This window comes from Acanthochromis polyacanthus, chromosome 19 (genome assembly GCF_021347895.1).
Source record: "Acanthochromis polyacanthus isolate Apoly-LR-REF ecotype Palm Island chromosome 19, KAUST_Apoly_ChrSc, whole genome shotgun sequence".
NCBI classification, from domain to species: Eukaryota; Metazoa; Chordata; class Actinopteri; family Pomacentridae; genus Acanthochromis; species Acanthochromis polyacanthus.
The window spans coordinates 1592420-1619751 of NC_067131.1; the positions used below are offsets into that span (position 1 = coordinate 1592420).

The following is a 27332-nucleotide window of genomic DNA, read 5'->3' on the forward strand; positions in this document are numbered from 1 at the left end:
GTTTTCCTTCACACTGCTTTGGCGACCAGCCGCGGTCCGGTGGAGAACAAACACTGCTGCTGGAGCACGTGACTAATCTCAAAACAAATAGTGGAGATCCGCTTATGCACCACACACGCCTCTGAAATTTCTTGTGTTAAGTTAAACTGTGACCCGATCTGAGGGTTTGGTGCAGAAAAATGAATCGTAAAGGACGACTGTCTCTTTATCGTCCTTCTTAAAAGGCTGGTGCGGTCCATTACTCAACACCTCACCCAGAGGAGGAGCTGAACAAACAGCCGTAAAAGCCCCACACCCATCCAATAAGACCCAAGCCCCACCAATACCATTATCTTCCGACTCTTTCTTCTCTCTGTTTGTGTCATTTTTATATTCCGGTACTCTGAAGAGTTAACTGTGGCTTCATCCCTCCAGTATCAGTTTCATTTCATTTTGTTGATTCAGGCAACACCTTCCTGGAGCCACACAAACTGTAAACACTATCACGCTCCTTGACCCAACCCTCCCACTACTGCACTTCCTGTGTAACCTTTGGCTTTCCTGAGGAATGTAAACTCTGCTTGAATAGCCAACGGTGTCTGAGTCGAAATATCGTCTTGACGGTAGTCACTAAGGATAGATCGATATGGGCTTTCCAGGCCGATGATCGATATATGTATGCATTAAATGTAATGTTTTAATAGCATGTAATAGCAGAGAATCTGTCATTCATAACTAGATTTCATTATGGATAAGGGTGACTATAACTGAACATGTAACATAGAAATAGGAGATTAAGTTATGACGATGTCCTCTGTTTGTGTGACAATGACCAATTAGTCGTCTGCTGTTCTTCTGGATTTTCTTAATTTGTCACTTTTATTTCCCACTAAGGTCCATATCTTGAAGCATTATTAATTGTTTCTCAGACTCTGTTGCAGGGTAATTTGAGGCTGCCGTCTAATGTGGCAGCTCACTGTTAGCCGTTAGCATAGCCTTAGCCACTGTGAGAAAACACTTTCTGTCCCCAAGGTTCGCTCTGTCTTTGGCCAGAGTTCCTTTCACTTTGCTGCAGCAATCAATTGGAATTCCCTCCAAAAATCTCTGAAACTCTCATCTATACAATCACCTTAAATCTTTAAGCAGAAGGTGCAGCAGACCCTAGCGGACCGCTGCACATGCTGACCGTTTTCAATGAATTGCTAGCATTAATTTAGGGTGTTTTTAATCTCTGTTTAAAAAGTTGTGTGTCATTTTTTGTATGTGTATTGTTTATTTGCTGTCTTTCTTCCTGCTGGGGGTTCTTGCCAGGTCATCACTGTAAATGAGAACTTGTTCTTAATTGATCTTACCCGGTAAAATAAAGAATAAATAAAGCTAGTTTCCTGGTTTCTGGCAACGGCTTTTCTTATTTATTTTTTTGCTGCTTGAGAGACATTTATCAGCCCACAGAGTGACCACAGACAGACCTGAAGTAGCGCATTTCATTTATCAATAATCTGTCAAAAGAAACACAGATGCCAATCATCGTGAAAATGTCAAATATCGACCACGATCGACTGATAATCGGTCTATCCCTCATAATAACCACCGCATCCAATCACTAAATTAAGCTCCAAGAGGTTTTATTCTCTGAACATGCTGACTTCTCACCTTCTTGCTATCAAAGTATGAATCTGTCTGAGTGAGTACCTGGAGGCAGAAGCTAACTGGATCGACATATAAGAAGAATCTAAGCTGTGCAGTTCAAATCTATCAAGACAACTGGCTTCATTGTGATGCTTTCAGTGGCTGCAAAGTCAAAGCAAAAGCATGAAAACATCTCTTATCTTGTAGTCTAAGTAGAGAGCAGTATCGCTCCACAGATTCCTGACCAGGAGGAGCAGTGATAGTAAAGATAAACCACTGAGTGCATGTGCGTTTATGTAACTTGCACTTTGATTTAGGTGTAATGTTTTACAGCTCTAAATCTGCCGTGAGCTGAGGAGCTGTCTCTGCAGTGCAAACAGTACAGTGTTTGACTACAACCCTGAGAAGCGAGTCAATAACGAGATCTCTTTTATGGTTTCCAACATGTATGTGGGTTTAATGTGTGCCCAGAGACATTCCTAAGCCTCAGCGTCGCCAAAGAAAGGCCCCCTGTTGTCTCGCTTACATCAAAAGCCTCCCGACCATCATCACTTTGCAATTAAACACACTGATAGGCAGTTGAAGGTTTTCTCCCCCCCTTTATTTTCCCCCCAGTCCAGCTTCAGAAACACATGATGGCGGCAAAAAGTGCAATGAGCCACAGTTCTCATGCTCAGTCTGAGGTTGTGGTTCTTGTTCTGGAGGGGACACAAATAGTTCTTCCTATTTGACCTCCTGAGCCACCCCCACATATGGGGAATGTACTCTGGAATTCTCCCCGCAGTCCAAACATATTGGCAGTTTATTTTTAACTCTGACTCTTGTTATAGATGCCCCGTGCCTCCGTGTTATTTTATGTTTCTTACGTGCCGTCGTGCCATACTAAAGAGCTGATCGAAGAAGACTTGAAACCGGTGCCAGTCGACGAAGGTCTACTACTCGACTGTAATTACAGACCGGGACTGAGAGAGCATCGCTGAAGAAGAAAAGTGCTGGATGTCATGGAGACTATTTATTTTATTTGACGTATGCCAGTTCAACAATGTGGAAAATTCGACCACTGTTGACACTAAATTCCTACGTTTTAATGTCAATTTAGCCTACTTTAGCATGTCACGCAGGTTAATCTGTTGGTTACTTGATTGCTTTGTTGCTGATTTGTTAGAATTTTGGCCACTAGCTTAAATCCCCAAAAAGAGACGCTTGGTCTCGATGAATATCTTCATAAAAGTGACCACATGGACTCCAGTTGAAACATAGCATCATTACCATCCTTTATCCTGGAAAAATCTATCCAATATTCCCTACATGCCATCACTGCATGCCCCTAACTTTGAGTTTTGTATCTCTGCAGGTGTCTCTGGATTTGGACCTACATGTTTCTGATCTAAAGTTACTGTCCTCACTGACCTCTAAAGTGTTTATTGTTCTTGTATGCGTTGTTTATCTGTTCTCCATCTGTCCTGACCCTCATCCAAACCAGTCGAGGCAGGTGTCTGACCTCCCTCAGCCTGGTTCTGCCGGATACATTTATTTTCTCCCCTCCGTTTCCAAATGTTTGCTCAAAGGTAACTCAAAACAAACTTCACATTTGTTGGGTTTCTCTGTATAAACTGTTGTAAGGTCTTTACATTACCACATGAAAGCCTTGAGATGGCATACATTTTGAATTGGTGCTTGATAAATAACCGAAGTGAATTGAAACTAGACTTTTTGGTGTTCTATTGCAAGCTGTTAGACTTTCTCATCCTACTTGTTGATCATTTGCTTTTTATTTGTTGGTAGAAGTGTTGCAAACAGGCTTGTAGATGCAACGGATCGCAGATCTGGATCACTTGCTTTAAAACGATGAGATCGAATCTTGGTCTTGACAAAGGTCTGCACTCTAACACTGCCCTGTTAGTTACTCTGAAAAGTAATAGTGGAAGTAAAATTGTATTTTACACTACGATGGTTTAACTTTGAAGTTAATCTGCGGTTCCATAGTCATCACGGATCAACTACAATTCATTACGCCACTAATAACAATCTTAAATGTTTGCCAGTAAAACCAAAGCAAGGAGCTAAAGCCGGCTAGTGAGGCTGAAAAGATTTGTAGATCTGCAAAAGGAGAGCATCTTCTGGTATTAAGTCTGAAGGATGACCCTCTGAAATGGCTGCTTAATGCTGTCAGACAAACTGTGTTATAAATAATGTAAATGAGTCAAAATACTTTGGTGTTTTCCTTCTCGGGACACTATTAAAGCTAGCACTCTGCAAAGATGATTTAAAAAGTCCTTTGTCATGCCCTGATGTATGAACCACAATAAGCACGTATTATTAGACTCACTTCTTTTTTAAAGCCCAACTGAAACTTCAACGCAATAAAAATACATTAGGAGCATGTTAAGGAATCAATATGAGAAATACCTTTACAAGTCAGTTATAATGTTAGCTTTGTAATCAGGAGTGGAAGAAATGTGTCTGAGATACTTCACCACAGTCATAAATGTGGATTAGAGAGGAAACCAAATAAACATGAACGAGCTCAGATACTCCAAATAAGAAACAAATCAATAACAATAAAAAGAATCTGAGTCATGAGCAAAGATGTTGCTTGAGGCTGCTGGTTGGTACTGGAGTATCTCGTTTGAATCCGTCTTGCTGCTTGACGCGGCACATTTATCACTGCATCTCTATTCATCTGAAACTGCCGGAGCTCAGTTTAAAGTGAAAACATTCATGGGAACCAGCTCTTCCTGCAGCTTCTGGATCCACGCCAAAAACTCAGAGTTTTCTCAAGAGGCTACTTGGCCGCTCCATCACTGGACTGTGAAGTTTGTCTATTAATACGAGTTCGGATGAAACGAGAAAAATAAACTAGGGGGATTCTGTTGAATGATAGTAGCTGTTAGAAGCTGGAGGAAGCTGGAGACGGGCTGATAAGACGCGTAGTATTCAGTGTGGTTTTCCATCCTAACTGCCACCCGTTGTGTCGCTCGCTCACATGAGAAATCTTTACTTTCCTAAACTTTCGATCGACATTATCTCCCTCCGACTAGCTGCTCCTCCAAGGAGGCGGCCGTGATAAGCCAAGAGGGGTTGACCAAAAGTTCAGGGATCAACATTCAGTGACAGCGTGGAAGCGACTAGAGTCCTACGACTTCAGGAACAATCCATAACATTGATCCGTGAATCCAATTCTTCACATTCTTGATAGGAGGAGGACTGGGTGGATAATGGAGGGACGCAGAGGTCAAGATACAGTACTGCAGTCTTTCCTGCTGAATCATCGTGGGCTGACGACGACTGGGAGATATGCAGCGTCGTCTGCCGTAGAGCCGCGTTTAGTCGACTTCTCATTTATTTATTTATTTATCTGCCACCGTCTCAGTGTCTCACAGCTCAGGCTTGAATTGAAACTGCGCCACTTTCATGCTAAAACGCGACATTTCCCACAGTTTGCAATGAAAATGCTGCAGGATAATTCCTGAATCCTGACCGCTGTTGCAGCCATATCAGATAACGAGCCTTTTTAGGTTCTTCGAGGTTACACGTAACGTCTAACTGGGTTTGATTTATTCAAAATGAGCGACAAATTAATGGAATCATGAACGTCTCTGAGGAGAAGGGAGATTGTTTCAGGGATTGGCACAAGCTAACAGGCCATATGATCGCAGCAACATACCCGCTGCAGCATGATTTGAATTAAATCATTCACTTTTCTACACTCAGGTCATGTTTCATGACTATCTGGGCCATTTGAACTTGACCCTCTTGTGTTTTTAGTGTATTTTAAGGGGCAGGGCCTCGGTTTGGCCCTTTGTTGTCATCTCCTCGCTCTGATTAAAGTGTGATGACAAGACAGCGGTGGTGAGCAGCTGAAGACAAACAAACAGACAGGATTTACCTCTCATCAGTCCTTCAGCTGGTCTGTCTCCACGTCTGGTCGCCTCAGCTCCATCTTTATTCACTCCGGTTGTCACACTGTAAAACAAACAGTAAAAAAAAAATGTGTAAAAAAAAACTCTTCAAATCTGGTGGCATTTCTGTTTATTTCTATCACAGCCTACATATAAATAAATTTTTTTTGTGGAATTTTACTAAATTTTATCTGTAATTTACCAGTACAGGAAAAATCTGCCAACAGTTGACTGATCTTTACCGTTCATCAATCTTAATATATGTCAATTTCCTTTAAAATAATTGCAATTATCTGCAAAACACTGATAAAAGTTCTTTCATTTTAAATTCACAGAACATGTAGATAAATACCTTTTTCTGTGATTTTATCTGTAATTTAATGAAACATTGAGAATCTGCAAAGTCACAGTAAATGTTTTTAAAAAGTTCAGTTAAATTTTGTTTTAAAAAAGTTAATTTTCTTTACAGTGCAGTCTTTCACTTATGATCATTCATGCATCATCATCAACAACAACAACAATAATATAAGGATTAATGAACAGACTGGGATCGTGTGTTTTCACCTGATGCTTCAGAGTGTTTGTGTTTGTGATCTTTAGAATACAACTATCCTGATCAGTAAACACAGAGATAAACTGGTTCCAGTAGAGTCCACAGTGAATCCAGACGGAGGCAGTCCAGCTCCAGCTGCTGCAGTAGGAGGGCAGATACTAAACTCCTCCAGCTCAGTGGACCGACTCACAGTTAACTTCTGATTACAGGACTAACCCACAGCTGATACAACCTAAAGAACAAGGCAGGAGGTCTGTTTCCCAGAGCTCCAACTGTGACGCAGACGGGCCTTCACCCTGACCTAGAGGAGCATCAGCTGGAGACGAGCTGAAAAACCCCCACAGTGAGGAGGAGCTGCTGATTCAGCCCAGATAACGGGCTGTAGTCTGAGCCAAGATGAGTGAAACTGCAGCTAATGCAATGCAGAGAGAGGAAGCGGCCTGTAAGCGTGTTTTAATATCAATAAGAAGGACGCTGCATCATCTCTACTTTATTTTACTGTTCTGGCTTTGGGAGTTCCACTAGAACATCCCCGGCGATGCTCACATCTGCTCTAACGCTCTCCTCCATGCCCGTATGTGGATGGAGTTTCTGTAACTCAATCATATCTACTCTCCAGATCCACCACCTTGGCTGAGCTCCTATCTATGGATTCGGTATGCGCTCCGACTGCATGCTAGCGTGGAGATGAGTCATGGCTTTTTAACGGCAGAGATGAAATGCTACACGCCGTTCAACATCATTCAGAATGTTTGTTATGTGTCTCACCCTGGAGAGTTTGGCTGCAGTAAACGTAACACTCCTACGTCCACTCGGCCCACTGATTGTCAGTTTTTACAAACATTGACATATAAGGGATGGGAAGGAGGAGTGCCTGCACAGCCACACTGCAGGTTTAACAAGTCCTCTCCTCCACATGTCACCGTATAACCTTCACTGCTGACCAGCTCACCGTTCCTCAGGAAACACCACGTATCAGTAGAACAATCAGGCTGGGCAAAGAGCTACTTGGTGCAGCTCAGTCTTTAAGCACCACAGGCTCTGATAACAGAGCAGAGCACCACTTCAGCCCTCTGATCCGGTCTTCTGGCCGACACTTTAATGCATGTGTGCAGCGGAAAGGCCTCTGTTTTCACATCAGGGCGAGAAAACACACGAGGCATGATGCAGGAAGTGTGAGCTAAGTGGTAGCGAACAGGAAGTGGATGGTGGCGGGGTTATCTGAGGTCAGACATGTCTTCAGCTCCTCCAGCGGCTGATGCCAAGAAAATGTGTGTTTGTTACCAAGGAAGTCGAACAGAATGACAAACCAGCTGTTGATATTTTAAGTTACGGGGTTGATGATGATTTGACATTTTTCAGTTATTAATATACAGAAATTTTCTCTCAAATAATGGATGTTATAAATATCTATTTTTTAGCTGAAAAAACATTAGAATTTCAAAGTAAAAACAAATATTTATATATATATTTATATATAATTACATTATTATATTATACATTATCGTATATATATTACAATGCATGTATACATAAAACTTAAATACAATTAAACAGTATGTTTTCATGCTCACGCATTGTAAAAAAAACACTTAGAAAACTAAAAATTCTTAAAATCTTAAAATTATTTTTTTCTTGCAGTTTAACTAGATATTACCTATTATTTAACTAAACATTGAAATCTGTAAATCAATTCTCAATGCATAGATTTAAATTTTAAAACTTATATTTAACTGTAAAAAGTTGTTTAAAAATGTAATTTAAAAAAAAATACAGAATTTTAATATGGACACTTTTCGGCCTACTTTTTTGTTATTTTTTATTATTATTATTTTTGAATTTTCATTATTTGGTCAACATGTAAATGAACAATTTTTTCCTTTGATTTTACATGTTCCTATCTGTAGCAAACATGAAAAATAAAATATAATTGGAAAAAAATGTTTTTTTTACTATTATAATTTTTTTTTTTTAAACTGTTAAACTCTGTTATAAGCATACATTTTTACAGTGCAGTTTTCCCTTCTACTTATTCATATCTAAGACTTACAGGTTAATATTGCTGTATTTTAAAACAATAATAAATTGACTAGCATCGTGGGTGTTCACATGATGCTTGAGATGTACTGATACGAATGCTGATTTGGAAATTTAACATGAGAAGTTGAGGAAAGAATCACTCCAGAAAATCTGCTAAATGTTCCCTGACAGCCGATCTCAGGTCAACTTGAATCTCCCAACTCTGAGCAACATAAGATCTACAGGGAGGAGGAGATCACTTATTCCGACATATTTATATTCCTACACTCCCTTTTACTCCCTGGATGTATTTCCAGGAATTCCATTCACACACGTCCTCGTATCGTTTCACCATCAGGGGCTGAGGTCCTCGTCGGTTCACTCCCTCTGGAAGTGAGTCAAACAGAGGAGAGCCCAGATGCTATCTCTCCATCCACACGTTCACATGGACGCTGAGTCACCACGAGGCTCGTGACTACCAGGAGGGAAAAGACCCACAGCGCATCACACCGCCAGAAGGCTTGTGTCTCTGGTTGCCACGACAACGACAACATATGTTTACAGGAAGCTGCCCCCTTCTTCTACTACAGTGTGAAAATAAAAGCAATTAAAACCACAGCCTGGTAAAACGCAGCTAAAACAACAAGAGTAGGTTAAATTAACTGAAGGTTGACACAATGAGCTGAATGATTACTTCCAAACACAACACTGTAAATATAAACTGTGATGCTCTGTCAGCAAGGGTGCAAGAAAAATCTGGAAATAAAAGGTGCAAGAGTGTAAAATTTAACCAATGTAACAATTGTGACAAGAGCAGCAAATATCTGTAAAATAATGATATTTTATCTGATTAAAACGCATCTGAATGGTGTGATTTATTCAGTGTGTTATAAAAGAAGACAATGCAAAAATACAGATTTCTGATGTGAACATTATGTGTACTTTGACCTGTTTTGTTGTTTGTTTGTGTTTGAATTAATATGTACATGACTTTTCTCCAGTGACTACACATTGTTACAGCTGGGGAAAAACATGTTTTTCAAAAACAGCTTTAAATCATTTCAGATTTATTTCTATATAAATATTTACTTTCACAGAAAATATCTGCCAAAATAATGATACTCATGCTGATTTAAACACAATAAAATAATGTCACATTCTTGGTCAAACTATTTGCAAAAATACTTTTCTAGGGTTGACATGTAAATGGAATCTTTTTTTCTGACATTTTGCTCATTAAAAAAATAAATAAAAGTTGTATTTTCAAAAAAATATTATAGTTAAAAATGTGTATTTCTTTTTTACAGTGAAGATTAAACTGCATTAAATGCTTTGTAATAATCAGCCAGTTCTGCTACATGTTTCAGTAAAATCCATTCATCTTTATCCTATTTATCTTCCTATTTAATGATATTTACCGTGCAACTATCAAAAATCTCATTTTAAATATCTGTTCATATGTTTTCTGTTAATATAAACAAACCGGAACACAAAAACTGTATTTTTTCTCCAATATAAGCTGTAAATAATGTCAGAGACAGCAGATAACAGCTCGTAGTTACCAGGACACCAAAACAATGATGGCCGGCTCCTCACACAGACACCAAGTCAGTAACTATGGCAACCCGTGCGCTATTACGCACTGTGCGTCTATATTGGGAAGCCTGGCTGTGAACCAGAGGGTCACTCCATGACGCAGCGACGCACGCAGGGCGTTGTTCTTCCATAATGAGACACTTTATAACAGAACGTCAGGCTGGCATCAATCTAGTCTGAGAGCGACTTGGGACGGAGGAACTACCGCTGTTGGACTCTTTTAGGGGGGAAAACGTTGCTTTTTGCTTGCTGCGAGCCAAACTTCTTCTTTTTCTTGTGGGAATACAAGCTGCGCGCTCCAAGTAAGTGGACTTTGCTCTCTTTGAAACTTTTAATCAGTCAGAGCTGGCGGATTGAACGCGGAAACTGCGCCGTTAGCAGGGATTCATGCCGCTCCATTGCGCGCAGTGACAGAAGGACTGAGCTGTCACGGCAAAATAGAAAATAACAACGCCTGATTTTACGCTTAACTTTGCGTATGACATGTACGGAATCATGATCTTCCACCTTGTTTTAACTGCTTTCTTTATTCTCTAAAGATTACTGAAAATATTTCCGTTTTGTTAATGACACACGGAATTTAAAGCACTTTGAAATGGACAGAACACCTATTTTCATTCAGAAAAGCCACTAAATAGGCATTCTGAGAGGATTTCCAGACAGATTTGTTTATGTTTGAGCCAAAATAAAAAATAAAAAGCAAAGTTGCAATCCCGAAGATCAGCATCAAAGTTTAATCAGGTCATCTGAGACCAATTTATCCACAATATGAACAACGACTCACTTTGTGTTAGAACTGATCCTGGGGGGAAAGAGGTTCAGATAAAGTTTCTCTGCTGGCTGTCAGTGTGGAGCGGCTGCAGCGACACACCCATGTCTCACCAACCTGACATCCACACACACACACACACACACACACTGACAGACGGTCCATTCTCCTCACTGCCTTCCAGATCGACTGTAAAGATGCTGCTCCTGCTACTGGGAATCATCCTCCTGCACCTGGCTGCTCTGGTTCTCCTGTTTGTGTCCACGATTGTCAGCGTGAGTACAATTATTTGCTCAGCTCATGAGTTTGCAGAAAAATGTGCATGTATGCTTAATATCCTAAAGAAACACTTTAGTATAGAAGATTAAATCCACACTGACCCTCTGTTGAGGCTTATACAGGATTAAGAGATATAAAATAGTTTATATGTGGCTGTTTTTGTTCCTGTTGCTCCTCTTTCCATATTACTGACCCTGTTGTTGCCATCAGGTTTGGTCAACGAGTGAAACTAGCACCTCAGACCTGTGGAGAAACTGTTCTACTGCTGTCAATGGAGAATACCACTGCAACCCAGCATCAACTGGAGGTCAGACACCTGCTTAAGATTTCACTTTTTTCTTCTTTAAAGCACATTTGATTGTTTTTGCTCTCCTGTTTGCACCGCAGCTGCTCATTCTGGGTGTTTTTATCATCGCTCTGCTGTGAAACTTTGCAAAAACGTCTCGATGAAAGCCAACTTTTCTCCTGTGTTGATGCTGTGGGTGTGTCACGGCTCCTCTGGGACTCTGGTGCCATCTAGGGCAGAGAATGTGGCAGTGCCTCTCCGGAGCGCTAGCTGATAGGCTGCCACTGTATAAATAGTCGTGGTGTGATGTCCATATTCAGGGTCTCGTGTTGGGACTCCATGGTGACAGCAGCGAGGGGAGCCGGGGGTCGATCAGGGTGGGGCCGTGGGGAGTATGTGCCTGAAGGCAGGGAGGCCTTGGACCATCTCATGCAGAACATAGCATGCTGATGGCGGGTCACGCCCCAGCGTCAGATCAGAGTGTCCAGTGTTGGTTTGCAGGGATCACTGGGGCGGTTTTAAGGCGGCAGCTGCAGCGTTAGGAGATTTATGACAAAGATGCAGGACCGTAAAGATATTTTTGGAATGCAATGCGGCTTAAAAATGAGTGATACAGCAACAAGCTCCTGTGAGATCACCGTGTGTTTTGCTGCTAAATGTGCCGTCACCGCGGGGCAGCAGCGGATGAGGTCATTTGTCCAGAATGCTCGGCCAGTAGACGTGTGTTTTGTCAGCAGCCCGCTCTGCCAGGTAGTTGGACGGAGCAGCCGGTTTGTTTGACTTGCTTTCATTAGCGCACTGACGCAGAGTGTTTATTCAAGAAGGAGCGTGTGCTGCCTCCAGGGTCAGTTTGTGCTTTTAGCTTTGGGAGATGGAAGATAGCGGCTCCACTTTGCTGCATTCAAAAGAGCTTTCTTCATCTGCTGAGCAATCACTCTGTAGTGAGTCAGAATGATTGTAATTGCAGCTATTTTTAAGGAGGAATCTCTCAAACTTTTGTAGTTCCTCCTTGTTGTTGCCCTTGGTTACGAAAATATTGATGACGCCCCAAGTGCGAGGTAATCATGCCTCGGTTATTACACACCGAGTGAGTTAAACATCACGTCCTCACAGCCAGGAAAACTACTTCATAGAATTTCTAAAATTAGCCGTGGAGGGCAGAATGTGTGAGCAGGCCTCTGATGCATAAACACAGTGAGGTAAATACAACTGCTCAGCACAGTGGATAGAAATCACAAAACACAGCAAACAGGAGAAAATTCTTCAGCTGAAGATGCACAACCACAAAAATAAACCAGTCCTGAAAGCAGCGCCTCAAGCCAGGAAATGCCCGATGTCACTGTTTCCCACTTCAGAAAGGAAGGAAGGAGGTTTGTGTTTATCAGAAAGCAGTGATGTATTGTTTCTGTCAGCCTTATCTCAGAGTTATATATAAACATATATATATATCATGCGAAAACAGGATCATTACAGTGGAATCTAATTGTGGCTCTGGTGCGTTTTGTGGATGATTTGCAGCGCATCGTGTTTCCTCTCATATCTCATCCCTGAGGCCGGAGGAGCGCTGCTGTCGGAGGAAATCTGACACCAAACTCTGTGCAGTCATTGTTCTCTAGGAAAACTGCAAGATTCTTCTTGAAAAGTCATAAATATACAGCAATAAGTTGTATCCCGGTGTTGGAATGAGGTCAGTCTGAGTACAAGCATCTCACAGAGTAAGCTGTCTTATGACTTTACCGTCCTGATGGCTCTGGAGTAGTAATCACGTATGCTTTGTGGCTTTGCTCCGTGTTTAAGTGCATCTTCATTAAAACAGCTTTGATTTACATAATGCAAAGCGATCAATAAGCCACAAATGCACGAGAGTGTTGACGGATACAAGCGAGATCTGAATGCCAAAGTTGAGCAAATCAGTCTGAACCACAATAGAACTCAGTGTTTTCCAGACTTTTCTGCAATATTTGCTTACGTTAGAACAGGACAGGAGGAAGTTATGCAACAGATAATACACAAACAGACCTGGGTGGTCCTTTGTGATCAAGCACCTTGGCAGCAGTTGTGTTAGAAATAGTAAACGCACAACAGAAGAAGCTGAAGCGATACAGTGAGGCGGGGGGAAGGGAACACAGCTAACCCTTAAGAACCTGCTTGGAAGTCCGAGGATTCCCGGCACGCTGGCCGAGTGGAAGATAAAAACAGGAGCTCAGATAGGCGGCACAGATCCGGTCAGTGGTATTCCCAGTCGATACAGGTGTCTAATGGGTTAATGGCGTCTCCTGGCTTGGCCTTGGAAAACTAGCGGTCAGGATCGATGGGGTACATTTAGGTCCTGCTGTGAGGGGAGCTTTTAGGTAACAGGACACCCAGGTTTCATTGTTATGGATCCATTACGCATTCCCAGAAGTAAACACGGCCGGTTCATTATGGTTCTATTTGTGAGGATGCTAAAACTCAGCCAGCCGAAGCACACTTACGCTTCGTTTGTTTCCTCCCATCGTCCCGTGTACATACATAAACATGGATAATGCTCTGGCTAATGCTAACTGTGGGTGAGTTATTAATGACTGCTCTCCTTTCTCTCCTGCAGAGTGGATTCAGGCGGTCCAGGCCGTCATGATCCTATCCATCATCTTCAGCTGCCTGTCCCTCTTACTCTTCTTCTGCCAGCTCTTCACTTTGCAGAAGGGCGGACGCTTCTTCCTCACTGGAACCTTCCAGATCCTTGCCAGTGAGTTCCACCCCTCCTCGACGCTTTTACACAAACAACAGGACTGAACTCACGTAGACATCAGACAGATCAAGGCTTTATTTTATGACAGCAGTACAAGAAGGGAGTCTGTTTTGGATCTATTTTTCTGAGTTTATCAAATGGAGTGAATCGATAGCAGCATAAATTAGAAAACTTTCAGGCTTTAAACTGTACTTTTAGTTGATCACTTCATCTGTGAACTGTATCAATAATAGAGCAACCCTTAAGCAGTCTGAAATCCACTTACACAGACAAACCACTGGTGGATGCTCACACCTCATCTTCCATGGCAGAGAATTGAATTAGGAGCATCTGAGCCAGTTCCTAATGGTTTTTATGCTCCACTTGTCTATTGTGCTTCGTGCCCTTTGGCCAGAGCAGCTCCACTGCCAGTCCATTGTGTTCTCTCTTGGCAGCACTTTCCCAGGTTTTCTCTCTCTATGTACTGTGCCAGCACTTTGCCCTGGCACCCAGGTGCCCACTCAGCCAAACGGGAATGACACCGGGAACGCTGCCAGCCGTGCAAGTTGAAATGTCAGGAAGGCTGGCGGTGCAGGGGGCCTGACAAACAGATCATGCCATGTCAGACCAGGGAGGTGGGCAGGCCGAGACTGGGCTTCAATAAGACGAAGCCTGATGTGATGTAATGTGGAGGGATGCCTTCTGGTCGCCAACGCTGCCAGACAGAGTTCAGCTCAGGACACGAGAGCACAACGCTGCAGGGAAACACGATGTGATGACGCTCACTTCTTTATACGTTCCTTCTTCGCAGGTTTGTTCGTGATGAGCGGCGCCATCATCTACACGGTGACGAGTCATTATTGGGTGTTGGGTACGTACGCCTTCGGCTACTCCTACATCCTGGCGTGGGTGGCCTTCCCCTTGGCGCTGATCAGCGGACTCATCTACGTCATCTTGAGGAAGCGAGAATGAGCCACCACTCCATCCCAGTGTTCCCAGTAACCCTCTGCCCCACTGCAAGTGTTATCAGCCCCCCTCTGAAGCAGTGACGCCCGAGTCCCAGTAACCGACGGAGGCCCAAACATCACAGCGAGGGGGAGTAATACCAAAAAATCAACATGCAAACCAACATAAAAACACACCAATACTGTCTCAGTTAAAAGATGTATATAGTATCTATGGTTTAAAACCTATTTATAACACTTTTTACATATATGTACATAGTTTTTGTGTTGCTCTGCCGATGGATACTATGAGCTTTGTTTCAGCTGATTAAGTGCCTCAGTCTTTGTTTGTAATGATGAAATAATTATATACTATTTTGTTGTGTTTTTTGGCCTTTTGTTTTGCCAAAGAATTAGTAAAAAAAAAAAGCAAAAAAAAGTTTCTTGAAGTATATTAACCAAAGTGCATGTATAGACATAGAAGGGTTCAGTCATTTTTTGGATGGGCTTGCTTTACAAAAAGAGTGGTAACATCCATGGATGTAGCGTAGCCATAAAAATAGAGATTTGGTCCTTTTTTTCTATTTGTGAATTTGCAAGTTTAAGTGTTTTTGTTTCGGTATTTTTCTATTTCTTATTTTCAACAAAAAGATGGTGCTATGTATTTATCATTCCTATTACTGATAGCGATCATTTACGACACTTTTTGTTCTTGTTTAGAGTCAAACCGCTTGCCATTAATTCAAAAAAAGCCAGAATCAGACAGAGGTGCAGTTGAGCTTACGGTGCCTCGCTGCTTCTTTAGGGAACACGGCCTATTTCATTTTGCAGTGTCTGATTTATTAGTTTTGTTTCTCTCTTCATCAGCTACTGTAAAGGTTGAGGTGGTGCATGGATGAAATCACAAGTCATTTGGAATGTCAGTATTATTCTGCCAGTTTGGAAAGAGAAATACCTTTAAATAAGCTTTATTTTTCACTCTGTTTGCCTTCATTTCCCATCATTCTGAAAGTCTCAAGAAGCCAAATTGCCTTTTTTTAAAAGTCAAATATCATCCAGAAAATAACACTGAGGGGCATTATAGCCAAAGTATACGTCTAACAATCTGCAAACCACCGAGCTGAAGCCATATCAGAAAATACCAGATGATAGGAAGAAGATATTTAGTATTAACTCTACAAGTGAAGAAGGACAGAGAGGTTTGCAGTGATGATACAAATGTCTGTTTCACATACTTGAAGTTTGACATGCTGCAGTCTCTGCCCACTGACGTCTACATGTTGTTGTTGTTTTCTCTTCTACTGTATAAAACACTGTTTATATGTTGTGCATAACAGATGTTTGTGACAATCTAGCCTTAAAAAAATACACTCACTGACTAAATAAAACTACTCTCACTAATACTGTGTAAGGGACTGGATTCACGCTAACACTCGATGCATGCAGGAGTCGTTTTCCAGGATGATGTTGATGCTGAAACGCACCTTTCTGAGCTGCAAAAAAAAAAGAAAAAGTGTGGAAAAAAAACCTGCCAGTAAATGGGAATCAAACATTAAAACTCTGAACTGTTTGTGGTGATTAATCTGTCCTGACAGCAGCTGCATGTTCACGGATCGAAGATGTCAGCAGCATGCAAACGTGTAGATTCCAGCCGGCCGAGTCTGCCTTTGCAGTCCGTGTTGGTACTCCGGTGGAATCAGACGAGCTGCCTTGTGCATGCGGTTGCAAATGCTGTATGTGACCCGAGTCACCCACACTCGGCGTGCAATGCCAGTTATTTCAAACACGCAGCTCGTGTTGCAGTGTCAACAGTGTCGTGACATCAGAAATAAGAGGACTTTTAACGCTGTATGAAAGCGTACATCCTCTGCTTGACATCTCCCCTGAGATCCTCTCACCCTTTAATTCAGAGCTTCGACTAGCTAGTCTGCTGTGTTTTTTCTTTATTTCTCTTCGCTCATCTTTGGGTTCAGTTAGAAGACTCGGCCTCTAATGACGACTGCCCTGTAAAGCTACAGCCTGTCTACCATGTTTACAGCCAAACTTCCAAATGCTCTTGATATTACCAAAGCTACTTTGAATTTTAACCATTAAAGGATGTTTCTTACCACCACAATGGAGCCATTTTTGTGTGTGTGTGTGTGTCTTTCAGTTTGCAGCACACATGCACCGATCAGGCACAACATTATGACCACCTGCCTAATCTAGTGTTGGTCCCTTTATGCTGCTAAAACTCCTCTGACCCGTGGGGCATGGACACAGGACATCTGGGGATGTCCAGTGGGTCCTGTGGGTTGCAGGGTGGGACCTATCTAGATCAGACTTATCCTGGTACATCCCACAGATGCTCAATAAGATCTGGATCTGGGGAGTGTGGAACCCCTTAACTCTGTCGTGTTTCTTGGGCCACTCCTGAGCAGTTTCTGTAATGTGTTGATGTACATCGTCCTGCTGTGGGTGGCGGCTGGCATCAAGGACTGCTGTTGCTATGGGACAATGGGGGGTGAGGGTTGGGGGTTTGCTTAGTTGGGCGTCAAAGATCCACATGGATGTCAGGACTCAAGGTTTCCCAGCAGAACTTTGCATTATAACAAGATGATGGATGTTCTTCTCTTCACCTGTCAGCGGTCATAATGCTGCAGCTGATCGGTGTATATGACATCATATCCTCTCATCCAGTCGCTTGCAGATTATCACCAGAGGTTTGAAAATGAATCTATTCCTTTTAGAGACAACAGCTAGTGAACAGGCAGCACTTCTGAGCCGATGATAGGCTTCCAAATCTCTGAGTACTCTGAGACGGAGGATTCAAGTTGCACAGGTCACAGCCTCCTACCGCCTCCCTCCTCTGACACAGTAGAACCGGGTCAAACAGGGACACTGCATCCTGGTTTGTGGGTGTGTTTTGTAGTCTAGAGAGTGGGAAATGCCTTAACTTGGCGTACATGTAATACAAATGGAAGTATGAGTCTTTTATGTCACCATGCTCTGTCCACCTCTCTCCATCTCTCTCTAAATATATATGTCACAGGGCAAATTAGAATCCAGGCAGATTTAGAATCCGTCTAGGCAGAATTAGGCGAAATCAAAATCCTACCATGGTTGTTGTACGGATTTCAATCTTGATGTATCAATAGCCTGTATATTAGAAAGAATAACTCTAACCCTCTAACAGGATTTTGGTATGCAGTGAATGAAAAAAACAACCCAGAAACTACTTTGACAACATAATTTTTTCCCTGTTTGTTTTGCAAAGTGTTGAGGACAAAAGCTGACAATACTTCTAAAGGAATTATTTACCTTGCATCTAAAACCAAATTTCAAGGTACATAATTTTAGGGAAAACAAATAATTACATTAACAGAGCATATCATATTCAAAACCCTTCAAAATTCAATCTAGCCTAGACGAAATCAAAATTATAATTCTGCCTAGGCGGATTTAAAATCTGCCTGGATTCTAATTTCGCCTGTAACATATTTATAAGCTTAAAAATGCAACATGCTGTCATATGCTGTGCAATATCGCCATCTGCTGGGTGCACAGAGTAGCATCACCCACATTTAAATACGACACTGGCTTGACAAATGCTGCCTCTGTGTGGTCAAACGGAGTATTGCACTCAAACCCACCATACACTGCATTACCAGCGCCTCCCCTGGGTGTAGCGGATCATATTTTTCTTAGTGAATATGTTAAACCTCATTAACTCTATATGTGATCATTAAGCCTCGTCTAGAGCTCAGCCTGTTTGCCAGGGTGCATCTCTTCCATTAGTATGCACAGAGCTGATAGATAAGGGTGATTTCTCCCACTTGTCTACTCTCTATTACCCTTCAGTCAGTCTAATGAATGCTCCTCCTCCGGAGCCATTATGAAGGGTTTTATGGCACAACACCTCATTAGAGGTAAAGGCAGAAGACAAATTAGTCTTTTACTTTTGATTAATTAGGGGGGAACAAAAAAGAAAAATATCAGACGTGTCACAAAATGAAATTAGCAAGAAAAGAGGGCAGATTTGGACACTCAGAAGGTCAGACTGTGTCTAATAAAGCACCTTATAGCTACATTTAAATGAGATTTGGCAAAACACTGCTTTACTTACAAAGAGATTCAAAACTCAAAGATGAGATGTAGATTGAAGGCAGGAAGGGGCTAGTTCAAGTCATGATAGTTGACCATTAACTAAATATGAGGTTAGGGTTCCACTAAAAAAACATTAAAAACTTTTAAACTCAAAGAACGCAATAATTGCAACAAATGCAAGAAGTTAAAATTAGTGTTATATTCTAAGACAGCCAAGAGAGGCAATAACTTGAATTCTGTTGGGCATGAAGTGTATTAGTCTGGTATGTTGATATATAGCAGGACTTTTGCATTATAGTCGACACTTTTGCTGTTTTTGAGACCTAAAATCAACATGGCCGCCTATAACCAAACACCACATGGCATTTTAACAGAAAATATTCTGAATATTAGATATACAATTGAGTAAAATTGAAATGTAAAGTTATTTCTAAAGATCCTGTAGTAAACCTGTTGACTACTTTATATTAAATGAGTCAGAAAGCCTTGGAGTCTGGCCAGTCTTTTCTTCAGGAGGAAATGACATCATGAGGAGCAGGTCATGTGATCTGGAATTAACACACTTCCTGGAGAGGAGTTTTTGGAACGGGGAACTTAGTGGAAAGGGATTTAATTTGTTATTTTCCACATAAAATTTGACATATTGCCAAAAAAAGAAATCTCTGTCATGATTATCTCAGCTTACTAAAAGAACAAAATCCAAACTATTTGTGAATCAGCTCATTTTATTATTGTTTAGCTCATTAGAAGTTGGTTGGTGTTAAATTCAGACGGTTATTTAGTTGATATTTTAGTGATATCCAGTCATTTTTTATTAATAAGTGATTGTTTCCATAATAAATAATTATGGAATTTGTAAAGACATGATTATAATGAACATAAAAACATTACTTTTGTATCATTTTTAATAAAATGCATGCAGATAAATCCCATGGACTTCAAAAGTCCCTGAATTACGTATTAACTTTTTGAACTAACATGGGTTTTCCACCACTAATCCAGAGTTTATTTCCTCCTTTTAGCTAAACAAAATGACTAAGATGAGCTTAGTTATGTTCAGACTTTATGTGATTCACACCATCAAACTCCTCCCTCTATGAAAGCATCTCATTTATTATGCTCATCCATTCATTTATTCAGGGCTTTGCATACATTTCCTACCTGTCTGCATCTAACCAATTTGCCGAGCTGTCAGGCCTGCTTTCATTGTTTACCCTGTGCTAATCCAAATTTATTTTTATATAGTCTCGGATGAATTGCAAAAGATGCATTTGGAAGTTGTGGAAGATATTAGAGAGATAAACGTGCAATGCATTAGAGCTCGTATTTAACGGGTAAATCTCATTCCTTCTTTACAATCTGCATGCGTCTGAACTCACACAAAAAGTATTTACCACAACAAATGTGCGGCGGGACAAAGCAGACAGATAAATTTGTCACATTATGCTGAACCGACACCAGTCTGAAAAGAATCATCCAGTTCCCGTCACATTAACCGCCGTGATGATGACAAATCAACATCCTGTCATAGTCGGCCGCTTGATTTGTTTTTTGGTGCTTTAATGAGCATCATAAACTCTTTCCTGCACACAGTTTGTTTGCTCATGTGTAAGAATAGCAAAAAAAAAAAAAAAAGCTTAAAAAGAGGTGCAGAGTCACTGTGTTGTGTCTATTAAATGCTGACTGATGTGTGTTATTACCTCAGAGCTGTGTAGGTGTCTGGGGGTTTCCACGCATCATTGTTTTGTCATCACGGGGTCAAGGACGAGCTTTAAAAATAATCACTTTTTCCCATTAATGCCTCAAAAATTCTCCCCGTCTTGTCCTATCCCACCCATTGTCACCATCACATCCTGCACCGCCGCCTCCGACCACGACCTCCCCCTCCTCTGCCTTTTTTTGACTTTGACTCGACTGGGAGATAATATTTTCTAATTTCTGGAACACAATGAGGGGGATGCAAACAGAAGGCCCACCTTAATCTATCACGGCTCCTTCGAGGGGTGCAGGGGTGCTCGGTGACAGGCACAAAATCGGGGAGCCGGTGGGGAGGAGGGCAACAGACGCAATTAAGGCTCATGAAATGCAAATGGCGCTTTATGGGAGGGTGCTGGGGAGGAGGGCTCGGTCCGACTCCTGGCCCTCGCTGCCATCTGCTTGCCATCACCACCGGTGGAAGGAAACCTCTGGGTCTCGGTAATTTGTAGCTTTAATAATTCCTCTCTCAGCTGGAGAAGAAAGAAAAAAGGAGATGAGGCTGGAGGGGCTGAGGACATGCAGCTGGCTGAGATTAGATTTAGATTAGCCGGGCAGATCGCACGAAGATCTGACCTCTTGGCTTTAGTGCTGGCGTAAACACACTTACATGCTCACATATGCATCACATATGCAGCGAACATCCAACCCTGCTTTACCTCCAACTCCCTACGCAATCCTCAGCTCTACTCCATCAAAGTCGACCCTAATCCGAGGTGCACCTCCAGCCCAGTGGCTCCATAAATCCCCGAGGATGTCTGGAGGTTATTTGGGAACATGATCCCTGGCTGCTGGAGGCCATGCTGTAACCCCGAGACCGGAGTCAGGCCCCAACTCTCCCCGCAGCGCCGTTTGAAGGGGTCAAAGTGGACACAGTGTGCTTTTTTTTTCCAGCCATTCATTTGTCACGAGGAACCGCACTGAGCCTCCAAACCCACGGCCTTCTGATAGCCACCATACCGAGCCATTACTGAGGTCCCGACTGGGTCAAGGTCATCACCACACATAGCTGACCCCTGATCCCGTGGGTGTCCGTCACGCTGGGGGAAATAAAGCAAAGATTGGCAGCTGATGTAGTCCAGGAGTAAATCAACTTCAGCTCCAGTCATACATCAAAATCACTTACGCCAACATGCACCCGCACTGAGGGCGAATCATTTTACCAACAATGGACGGAGGCCGAGAGGACGGAGCGATGCGGCACAATCAGATGTCCTGGAGCTTTGTGCGCGGTTGAATAATGCTCATGGTGACTTTAACAGCACTGAATACACCTTTAGCAGCTGGAGAACATCAGCGATAGCCAACAAAAGGGCACATGAAACTGAAGGAGAGCTTGTAAGTTTTCCTAAAAGATCAGTGACTGTTGAGCTTAAAACCCTTTAAAAGCAGAACATCTGCAACACGGATCGCATGCGTTGTAACATAAATGACACAAGTAACACGGGATGATGACCTGGATGCTCAAATCAGGAATCTCTCAGCTCTATAAGGAGCAAAAAACACAGTCGATAGCATTTAATACGCACAAAAAAAAAGCACTGAAAAGGTTGAAAAATCTGCAAAACTGGAGAAGAAAAAAAGCCAGAGAGAGAACAAGGCTGCTTTCAATTTCTGCAGACAGACAGACACACTGACGGCTCTCCTGAGGTCCAGTAAAGCCTCATGCCGGTCAGATGGACAGCAGTAAAAAGCACTCTGAATGGTGTCAATGAAGCCTCATAAATTCCCCAGGCAATAACCAGGGCCTCCTTAGGGGGGAATGGAATACTCAGCGGCGAGTTATTTGTAGCTGCGCTGCATTTAAAACAGCCTCGATTCGAGAAGCCCGCTCACTGAGGCGCTTTTTCGAGCACACATCCATGTAAACACTTAAAATGTGGAGATACGTGTGATAGCATGAGGCTATGGTGCTGTCAGAACACGACTGAGGGCTGGAAATATGTCGGATCGAGCTAGAAAAGACAGTTTGATGAGGCAGTGATTCATTGAACTTCTGGGACAGTTCAGGAATGACAAGGATTTGGAAGTTCAAATTCCTTGTGCACAATATCACATATGACTAAGTCTGCAAAGTTCAGCAGAGCAGTAGGCGCCTGCAGATCCTGCATGGTGGATCACCAGAGGTGGTTAGAACCTCATCATGGAGCTACAGCAGCTCTCATTAGATCACTGCTTCCTTTCATGTTATTACCACATATCTCCAAGAAAAAGCCTCAAATCTATATTAAATTTAATTAACTGATACGTTTGTTTCTATGCCAAACATGAGCTTTGCTGCCACTATCTGGACAGAGTGTGACGGCACCAAATGTCTTCTTTTTCTGCTGTGACAAAACGGTGTCAGGATCCCAAACAAAGCTCGTCCCAGAAGCCTTAAAGGGCACCCTCACATCTGACCTCCGTGATTTATTTACTGCTCTGAAGGCTCGTATACAACTCCCAATTATGATATCTTTTGAGTAATTGAGCTGACCAAAAAAAGGCTCTGAATGAAAATCTTTTTGTCCGTAGATACAGAAGAATCGGGACCTAAAGGCTAATGAAAGTATGATTAGTAAACCTAATTAGTCAGCTGCTTTCCACGTCTCCAAATCACTATTCACGTACACGGAACAGAGACTGGGTGATTAGAGGAACAAAGACGAATGCTGTAATCTGCTCTTGGTGGAGTGTCTGCCGCGGCCCATCAGGAGATAGCGGCGCCGGGCCGATAGCGAGGAGACCGTCGGGCTGGAAGTGCCCAGCAGTGGAATCCCAGGACAAAGGAGGAGGGCCTCAGTGGCATGAATATCCAGAGTGATACGGGACTGTGCATGCATGGCAGCAGAACAAAGCAAAACATCAGCTGTATATGCACACAGTACACAAGCTTAACATGTTCTAAAGTTCATGACATGCAAAGTCCAGTCCGGATCTGATGATGCTGCCATGACATTTTATCATTTTATATTTTGACGTATTAAGAAAATGTTTCCTGTGACAAGACGACGCTGTCCACCCAGATTAAAGTAAATAAATTATTAGGGTAGCTTTACTTCCATTACCATCTACGTACAGAGTAGATTTATGAAGTCATTCAATGTAAATTATGAATAATTAAATCTACACTGACAAATTCACAAGTCCTAATAAAGCCTAGGTCAGAGAACATTTAATACCCTGAGCTTAAAAGGTAGGTTATCTTTTTATTAAAAAAATGTCAAAATTACACCATCTACTGCAGCCATAAACTGTAAAAACTGAAAAATCATTGGATTTTCCACTTTCAGTCAGTCCTGAAACTACTTTTCTGTGATATTCTGTTCTTTTAAATATAAAATATAAGCTTAAAAAGGTGATCTTTCATCAAAATCCACTTATTCTACGTCTCATTAAAAAACTTTTCAAAAATAATCCAATTGCACAAAACCGATTCTGGAAAAAGCAAAAAATTCTACATTCTCTGGTGCAGCTGTGAAGTTATTAGTGACTCAGCTGCTACCAACCGTCATGTCGACAAAATTCAAAGATTGTTCAGCTGAACTCGGTTGAATTGCAGGTAGTGTTTACACAAAGAAGACACGAGACGAGTATAGAAACAAATAAAAACGTTGGTAATAAAATATCTATATACAATCAACAGTACTGATAACACATGTGGACACTTAGTAAGATGCTAATTTCAGTGTTTCCTTGTTTATTTTCATTTTTGCTAAACAAATAAAAGTTTTTAAAACTAAAGTAAACGAAACTAATTATTATTGTGTATTTATTTGACCTAAACTTTCTCTGTTGATTCAGTTTTTGTAAAAAAGACAAAAAAAACCATGACAACCAGTGAACACTACATCAGCTGATTGTGATCCTACAACAAATGCACCTCTGAGGACTTATCAGGACTTATCCATCAGAAATGATCCAAGGAACAGCTGATTAAATTATGGGGGTGTTTCTGAGCCGCCCGCTACATGTTTAGGTCACGTGATCCGGTATCCGTACATAACGTACACATGCAGAACACACACCTGTACTCACCCCAAGTCATTTTTTAGAGATTTCATCCTTCGGAAATGATACGAATGAGCAGCCTTGGAGGAGGACTGTTCTCTCTTGCTTGTTTGTTTTGTGTTCTGCTTAGATCCGGTCCGTGATGCTAAAAAGATTGGAGACCGCTGGTGTTTATGATCGATGCTGCATGATAAGGAATGGTACCAGACAGCTACACAAACACACTTTCACTGGTTTATTTTTCTTCCAAAAAAATATCTTAAAGTTTGTCTATAAATCAGGTTGATGGGCTTCAGTCTGCTACTCTCTGTTAGTCATGTGTGTGCATAGTTCTACCAGGACTGTGGCTTTGTGTAGCCCCCTGATGGCCTGACCCTCAGAGCCTGCAGAAAACCCTCCACCCTTCATCCCCTCAAACAGCGCTACACTTGCAGCTCGGTGCTGTAAATCACACACACACACACACACATAAATAGGAGTGCGTCTGGATAATGTTCACACTGCCACCACTTCACCGGAGCCTCACGCTGCATTTTCAGGACAAACCGCCTCAACACACACACAAAACCACACAGCCCCTTTATGCTTTCTCCTTCTATTTCTCCCCCTAACAATCAAAGGCCATATGGCAAACATATTCCTACGGTTCATTGGCTTTTATGGCTGTTGCTTAAAGAATGGGCCGTGGCTTGGTTAAGGGGTGTTCCGGGGGGCCGGCGTGAAGGGCAAAATAATATAGTCTGCCCCTCAGTCCATTAGAGAGCCTTTCTTTCTATTAGCCCAGTCACCGGGCACTTTGGGACCGTTGAAACAACCCTGCTTAATTAGGAAAGAAAACACAAGCCCATGATGTGTTTTACAGCGCAGTAGATGGCACGCCGCTGCGGATTTCTTCTGCACCTCTGCACTCGCTCCCCGGGCATCCGTCCATTTATGCGTCATTTGATCACTTCGCTGGAGTTAATTGCGCTTCAGCGGGAGATTCAGGCGTCACCAAATATCCAAACAAAAAGTGATTACATTCTGCTTCAAGTGTCTCAATCATACATGAAAGTGACTTTGGGCTCCCGATAAGTAAAGCTGGCATGAAGGTAATTCTCTCTACTTGAGGAATTAATGGTCCACAATCGCTGGTAAGAGCGACAAAGTGCCAGCGAAGCGAAATCACAACGGAGGTGTTAACCTGAGGATGTTTGCGGCAATGTTTTCCTCTACCGGTGAGGAGCAATAACTCAGGAACATTTGGAAACCGTAACTTCCCACTTAGTGCTTTCCAATGATGCAGAACAGAACCTGTGCCTGACAGCATGTCAGCTTTCCCCCGCTGACCAAACACTAAACATGATAAGAAGGAACTCCATCTCTGAGACGTTTTCATGCCCACTTGGCTCATTCTGCAAGGTGGAGTTTAGAGTTTTCCCTCTTTTCTTTCTCTGCACAGTGGCTTTTTTCTCTTTTCTTTTACAGCGTGCCATAAGTCACCGGGACAGCATCCTGCACCCCGCGATGACCTGCATCTGGACAACATCTGGGGTCACCCAAGTCACCCTGACAAGTGCTAAACCATGTGGAAACTTCCTCCTTCACTTTGAGGGGTCATCGTGCAGAGGGGTGATGGAGGGGACTGGAATGAAAGACGAGGAGGAAGAAAAAGGCTCAGATAGCAAAATGATGTGACAGTTATCATACAACACAATCAGCAGCATGGACGATTAATACTTCTTGAATGTGGAAATGATTGGATGCCATTAGCTATTATTTCTGAGGGGCAAACATCACCGGTTTCCAGCTGACTAAAAGGATCTTTGTCTGTGTTCAGATATGCAAACAGCTTCTGGTAAAAGGTCAGGAGTCAAGAGAAACATTCCACAGCAAATAAAAAATACAAATGTCCTTCTCAGAACATGACACCGTCTTTGCTGTTTGTCAAAGAGGAAAAAAGGGGATAACAGTTCACAGACAAAAGACAGAGAAGAAGTGAAGAGGGAGCTGAGCGGTTTAGACGACTTGAAGCACTTGAAGGCGTCGAGTTTCGAGGTGGAACGAGGATGAAAGATCCTGCAGCAGGAAGTAAACAGGGCAAAAATGTTCAAGAAGAAGTGAGAGATAAAAGGAGTTAACAAAAAAAAAGGAGGAGGAAGGGTGTTAATCCAGTGATGAGGGAGGATGGTGAAGGACAGCAGAGGGTGTGAGGGGAGCAGAGATAAGTGATAACAGATTACAGAGGGAGTCTCAGGTGCAGGACACACCCAGACGCAGCATCCAGAGTTAATTCCAGCAGTCAGAGACGGTTATTGTTCAGTGGCTGTAATTAAAGAAATCATTAAGACACAAAAAATGGCTCCAGATATAAATATTGAACCATTGATCAAAGTCAGAGAGGAAAATTAGATGTAGAAGAACAGCAGTGGATCACATTCTGAGCCTGGATAAGCTTAGATTTAGTGTCATCATAATGAAACTACACTGTAAAAAAGGCTGTTTTTAAAAATCTTTTTTCTTTAAACTATTTGCTCTTATTTTACCGTTTTGTTAAATTACAAAAATTATTAATAAAATCACAGAAAAAGCACAAATTTACGTACTGACGGCAAGAAAAAGGATGAAAATGTTAATAATATTCACAGAAAATCTGTATTTCTACAAACGGTAATCTTTTTCTCTTTCTATTTTACAACATTTGGAAGTAAAATTACACAATTTCTTACCGTCTTTAAATCAGAAAAAAAAAATACTGTACAGATATTTGGCTTTTCTGAAAGTGCTACATTAAAGATTCGCATAGTTTTGTTAAATACAAATGATATTTAGTAAAATCACAAAAAAGTAGTAAAA

General features: G+C 41.9%; 2 protein-coding genes across 5 annotated transcripts in view; one reads left to right on the forward strand and one right to left on the reverse strand.

Moving 5' to 3' along the window:
- The window catches only part of rpl38 (ribosomal protein L38), a 1167099-nt gene that overhangs the window by 744629 nt on the left and 395138 nt on the right, over nucleotides 1-27332 (reverse strand). The window lies entirely within an intron of this gene.
- Nucleotides 9821-16782, forward strand: pmp22b (peripheral myelin protein 22b). Its single transcript, XM_022214780.2, has 5 exons — nucleotides 9821-9980; nucleotides 10632-10722; nucleotides 10937-11033; nucleotides 13600-13740; nucleotides 14534-16782. The coding sequence occupies exons 2-5, from the start codon at nucleotides 10645-10647 to the stop codon at nucleotides 14692-14694; spliced, it is 477 nt and encodes a 158-aa protein (XP_022070472.1). The 5' UTR covers nucleotides 9821-9980; nucleotides 10632-10644; the 3' UTR covers nucleotides 14695-16782.

Coding starts and splice junctions, on each gene's coding strand:
- pmp22b (XM_022214780.2), top strand. CDS start 10,645: ATGCTGCTCCTGCTACTGGGAATCATCCTCCTGCACCTGGCTGCTCTG. Junction 10,723..10,936: donor TTGTGTCCACGATTGTCAGC/GTGAGTACAATT, acceptor TGTTGCCATCAG/GTTTGGTCAACGAGTGAAAC. Junction 13,741..14,533: donor AACCTTCCAGATCCTTGCCA/GTGAGTTCCACC, acceptor CCTTCTTCGCAG/GTTTGTTCGTGATGAGCGGC.